At 30.9% G+C, this 5,897-nt stretch overlaps 1 protein-coding gene across 1 annotated transcript; it reads right to left on the reverse strand.

Annotated features, from left to right (window-relative positions):
* Nucleotides 1–3,517: 3,517 nt before the first annotated feature.
* On the reverse strand, nucleotides 3,518–5,084 carry LOC9310374 (probable membrane-associated kinase regulator 1). Its single transcript, XM_002874261.2, has one exon. The coding sequence runs from the start codon at nucleotides 4,667–4,669 to the stop codon at nucleotides 3,662–3,664; it is 1,008 nt and encodes a 335-aa protein (XP_002874307.1). The 5' UTR covers nucleotides 4,670–5,084; the 3' UTR covers nucleotides 3,518–3,661.
* Nucleotides 5,085–5,897: the final 813 nt, after the last annotated feature.

Here is a 5,897-nt window from a genome sequence, read left to right on the forward strand (position 1 = left end):
AGATCTACCATGAAGTATGTATAGAATATATCATTACAAAATTATATTTACAGAGTAATGATTAACGTTTTATATACCCTATTTCAGATAGTATTAGATCAAATTTATAAAAATTCTTAATCACTACTCCCTCTGTATCAAAAATATTGATTTTATAGAGTTTTCACACCAAATAAAGAAAACATTTAATGTTTAGTTATAAATGCACTATTTATTCATATCAAACCCTTTCTCATAGCTATTAATCAATAGTAATTCACAATTTATTAATATTAATTGATAAAAATTTACAGAAAATCGATCTTTTTGATACAAAAATAAAACCTCAAAAATCATTCTTTATGATACAGAGGGGGTATTATTTTGTTCTTGTATGTAAACGTCAATCTAAAAATATACTCCCTATGTCCCGACAATTGGATGTTTATTTAAGGCTTTTTTTGTTTCATTTTATTAGATTTTTTCAAATTTCTATGAATTAAATCTAATACTTTATAACTATTTGAATTGTGCAGTATTTATTTCTTTTGGTTGAATTTTTATAAATAAAAAATATTTTTTTATTTCTTGTGCTTTAGCCAAAAAAATCCTTATAGAATGGAATAATGAGTAATATTCCACTTTGCTTCCGAGATGTCTTGAATAAGCAAACAATTAAGCTGCGGGTGCTGATATCGGGAACGAGAACGAAACTGGTGCGGGAGCTGGAACGACTTGCTTCACCACAAGTAGTTGCTCGAAAGCTAGTTTGCATGGCGAATTCCTTTTTTTCTTTTAACGCAATTTAATTGTTTTTTGTGAAAATATTTCTCTCTATATTTTCAAGTCTAAAAAGCATATTCATGTTTTTCCAAGATGTAAATATTTTCACGTTCCAACAAAATTTGTACAATACTGATATCAAAGACCTTAATCATCCATTAGTGTTTTTGATTGATTCGACCGCATCTTATTAACATATTTATACTTTTTGTAGTGTAACTTTTTTTATATATGAACAGTTTATTAATATCAAACATGGTTCAGTTACTTGTAAAGTCACTTCTTTCTTTTCTTAAGCTTGACGGCCATAGTTAAATTTCTATCAATATTGGATCCCCCACTAATTTATTAATGTGGCACATTAATTGGTAAACAATTCAAAAATCATACGTTTTGTTAAATCACAGATCCATATAAATTTAGAATCGCATGCTACGAGTTTTTTTTGTTTGCTGAGAATGTAAATATTATATAAAATAAAAGTTTTTATGTTTTAGAAAATGATTTGCAAATTGCTTAAACCTATTGAATTGTCTTATACCGGAAAAAAAAACATGAAAACAAAGACAAAGAGAAACTCAGTACATCGACATATCATGCATGCATTAATGCAAACAGATTAACTAGACCATTGGTCGTCCAACCAAAGAGAAACAATTATGCCACTATTGACAATGTCATGATTGCGGTCGTACATAAGTAAAGATGGAACGTCTAAACACAAATTGTAAGAGATATTACGTTGCAAATTTTTTGTGAATTTGTGAAGTTTAATTTTTTTTGCAATATTCGTTTTCCGAACATGATGCAGTTTAACCAAAAAAAATGAACATTTTAAAAACTTGAAGATTAGCATGAATTTAAGAAAGATTGTTTAAATGACGATATGTTTAAAATTAGTATTTACATACAAATATATAGCTAATTAGTAATTTTAAATGTATACATATACTTTATACTCCTTCCGTTTCGTTTTAGTTGTCGTTTAAGGTTTTCGCACACAAATTAAGAAAATTATTAAATTTTTTGTTTTACCCTTTATTAATATATTTTATAATTTTTTTATTGGTCAAAACATTAAAACATTAATGACAAAACATGAATTTTCACCAAACATTTGCATTGAAAACCTAAAACGACAACTAAATTGAAACGGAGGGGGTAATAAATAAGACTCAAGATGTTGAAGAAACAATAATAATAATAATGATGAAGAGGTCCCCATACATAACAATAATTAAGTTTCACTGTGCTTGTATTTATACCATCAAGATGATGATCAAGAAAAATATGAAGAGCCCCCATCATTAAATGAAGACATTATTGGCTATGATTAAAACATAGAAGTAAATATGTAAGTTTGTAGTGTATAAAGAATTAAAGATAAACAAAGTGTGTAGAAGCATTGACTTTGACCACATTAGAATCTTTATTACGTACCCCAACGCTTCTCAATGCAAAAGAAGCACATGCAACCATCCACTTAGAACCAAACATATGCATATGTGTGATTAATGTTGTTGAACTTCTACTCCACGTATACGATTTAATTGTACTACCATATCATAATAACATTTCAATGACATATAACAAAATCTATAGAAACATATATTTCATGTACACATGTTTAAATTAATAATTTCAACCATTTTTTTTTGTTTGTAAATGATCAATATTGGCCGTGATTATTATATACCGTAATGTCATCATCCGATTTTTGTTATGTTATGCTCTTTTAACCTATTTACTTTGGTGTCACCCTTTACACCGGTAACTATATATGCTAGGTGCTTTTCCTTATTTGTAAATTCTAATTATAAACTAAAGATGAAGAATTCGTAGTTTTTCCTCATTTGTAAGTTTGAAATTTCTAATTATAAACCATGAATGGAAAATTTCGTACATATTTCGATCTCTTTATAAATATTTCATATTTCCAATCAATCAATTCGAGCAAAGTGTTATTTTCTTAAAATATATGTAAAAGTACATCATAATAAACTATTAACATTACTTTCAATAACTTTTAGTGTTTCCTAGGTTACATCATATCTAAAACCATCCTTAGAATAATGACTAAAATATTTTCTGTCATACAAATGTCAACCAAATTCGTATCAACTCGTAACATTTTAGCCTGCCAAATAACTTTTAGCCGATTTATTTTTAGAGAGTCATTGTCCACACAAAGACCCCAAATACTATATAGTTGGAAATAAGATATTTTTCAGTTGTGATATTAAAATGGAGAGAGGTACATTAATTTATCATCAACAGAGAACACCGACAATAATCAGAGAGATAAGATAAGATACGAAGAAGTGAACCAGTTTCGCAGAGTAGTACTTGATGAAGGTACTCAATAATCCAATTCTTCAATTATTTGTAAAATATAAACCCCACCGTCGTTTTCTTGTTTCTCTCAATTATTTCACAACGTCTACATTTCCTAATTTATTTATAGATCCACTTATCATAATCAAACAAAATTACAATATCGAAACAAACAAACCATGTTTCTCGATGCATTTTTTTACCTACCATGAAATGTATACAAAACTATAATAACCTACGTAGTATGAAGTTTAAAAATATTATAATTTTCATAAACGGAAGTTAGTATGAGGTTTGATCCATTAATATTAAACTTGAAATATAAAAATAAAATTTTGATAAATTTAAGATGAATCTTCTTCAAATGATTCACCAAACTACAATATGTCTTATTATGAGTTAAGTTAATCAAACATAAGTATAAAAACAACCAATAACATCATCGTTAATTAAATCGAATGTTTGAATCACACTAAAACAAAAGAGTAGATCAAACTTTAAAAATGACTAGAAAAATTAAGACAAAAAAAAAAAAAAACGATAAAATGGAACCAAAAGATATAAGCTAGATCTCGAGACTACTAACCAAATTCTTCTGTAACATTGAGTTCTTGCAATGAGCAATAGCTCCTTGAATAGCACTTTGTAACTCTTCCATTGAAGAAGACACACTGTTGTTGTTACTGCTGCTAGCTCCTTGATGACCCGGGAAACCGCCACGTGTCAGTACACCGGAGTGATTCGGAGATGACCTCATCGACGATGGACAACTCGCCGCGCATCGTCCTCGTTTTGTGTATTTCATTAAGTTTCCGGAGAAAGAGATCGATAAACCATTACCGGAGGAGACAACGGTTGGAGCGGTTGTGACGGTGGTTGTCGTGGTGGTGGTTTTACGTATGTTGTTGCCGGAATCTTTGAGAGATAATGACGACTCTGTTTTTATAGTGGAGCTCTGTTTTTGAGATAACTTGTCGTATAAAGGTTTGACTTTTTTCATGTATTTGCGTATAACTTCTTTCGCTGTTGAGCTCATTCTCTTAACCGACGACGGAGCTGCGGCGGAGGAGGAGGAGGAGGAGTGGTGGTGGAGATTGGTTTTGGGATCTTTCTTGAAAACAGAGGAGAATCTAGAGAGAGAGAAACCACTACTTGAAGATTTGTTCTTTGGAGGTTTAAAGAAGAAATCTTCATCGTCAGTTACAGAGCTAGGACGAGAAGAGTCACAACAATCAAGCGGAGGAGGGTGGAGGAGAGGAAAAGAGGCGGTGGAATCAGTGGAGGAGTTAGATTCAGTGGAGTCACGTGCGGCGGAGGTTGCGGCGGAGGAGGAGGAAGAGGAAGTGTACTCTGAGGAAGAAGAAGAACAGAGTGTACGGACGAGAGAGAGACGAGGAGAGAGCTGGAGAGGAAGAAGCTGGCCTTTGTAGAAGAGTTCATCAGCAGGACAAAGCGAAGAAGAAGCTTTTCGCGGCGAGATTGAGATGTTGAATTCGAATTCCGATGACGATGACGACGGAGATGAGTGAGATTGCGGTGGTGAGTGACGTGTACGTGGTGGTTGACGTTTCATTATATCTCTCTCTCTCTCTACTCTAAATTCTTTTGTATGAGTCTTTGTGTTTAATTTTTGGCTTCTATGTAAATAATATAAGAGAATGCTAAAATGTTTTGTTTTTTTTTTATTATAAGGTTTTATATTTTATTGTTTCTGATATTTAAGAGGGCTACTCTTCAGTGCCACGATGATCGCCAGATTGAAGCTGTAGTCACATGCAATGCAATTAAATATGGAGCGTAACATTAGATTAGAGAGTTGTTTAATGACGTTAATTAATTTTAGGGTTTAATTATGATTATAAGTTTGTAGGAGTAAAGGAGTGAGCAAAGCTAGTTTTGACTTGTGTGTGGTCCGATCTCTGTTTATTCCGGAAATTATGGTATCCCTAGTTTTGTTGCAGGTTCCATTTCATTGACTTGGCATCTCTAGTTCTGTTTTTCATTTGTTTCTGTTAATACAATATGTGATCATAAATCTAGTCTAACAAAATTTTAATAAATGGCTAGTTTTAGTCTTTATTTATCGTTTGTGAATCAGTTTTTTAGTTTTTAATATTGTATTTTTTTTTGTATTTACTTTAGAGGGGTTGGCCGATATTTAGACGGTATCAAAATTAACATATAATGAAAGTTTAAACATTATTTGATTATGAATAAATAGGGGATATGTAGTCAAGTGGTTGAGTTCATTTGATTCTATTTTTTTCCATCGGACTCCACTAAGTCCCGTTACCCCACATACTAAAGATTGATTATAGATCGGACTTTATCGATCCAAAGATGTCAAATTAAAAAAAAAATTATCAATAAATAAATTATTAGTACAATATGTCTTTGTTATGAATTAGAAAAAATTGTATACAAGAGTAATAATAACTAATAATACTATTTAGAATATTGATGCATGGTTCACTTTAATATGGATCAGTAATCTTAATTTTGGTAGGAAATGATGATAATATTTGATCAAAGAAAAAAAAAACTAAGATAATATAACAATATATACATTTGTAATAATATATGAAAACATTGTCGTCACTGTCGGAAAAATACAGCCGAAGGTATAGGAATAGTGATTCTATCACGTGACGCTAGCTCGTCCCATTTTTCGTTTCTTTGTATTTGTTTTCGGGAAAAATGTCATTAAAATCCCCAACTTATTCAAAACGTTGATTTAAATCCTCAACTCACGGCGAAACGAAATAAATATCAAACTTATGTTGACTTTCCAAATAAATATT

This window comes from Arabidopsis lyrata, assembly GCF_000004255.2.
Source record: "Arabidopsis lyrata subsp. lyrata unplaced genomic scaffold ARALYscaffold_6, whole genome shotgun sequence".
NCBI lineage: Eukaryota > Viridiplantae > Streptophyta > Magnoliopsida > Brassicales > Brassicaceae > Arabidopsis > Arabidopsis lyrata.

Bases quoted from the DNA above. Each gene is read 5' to 3' on its own strand.
- LOC9310374 (XM_002874261.2), bottom strand. From the start codon at position 4,669: ATGAAACGTCAACCACCACGTACACGTCACTCACCACCGCAATCTCAC.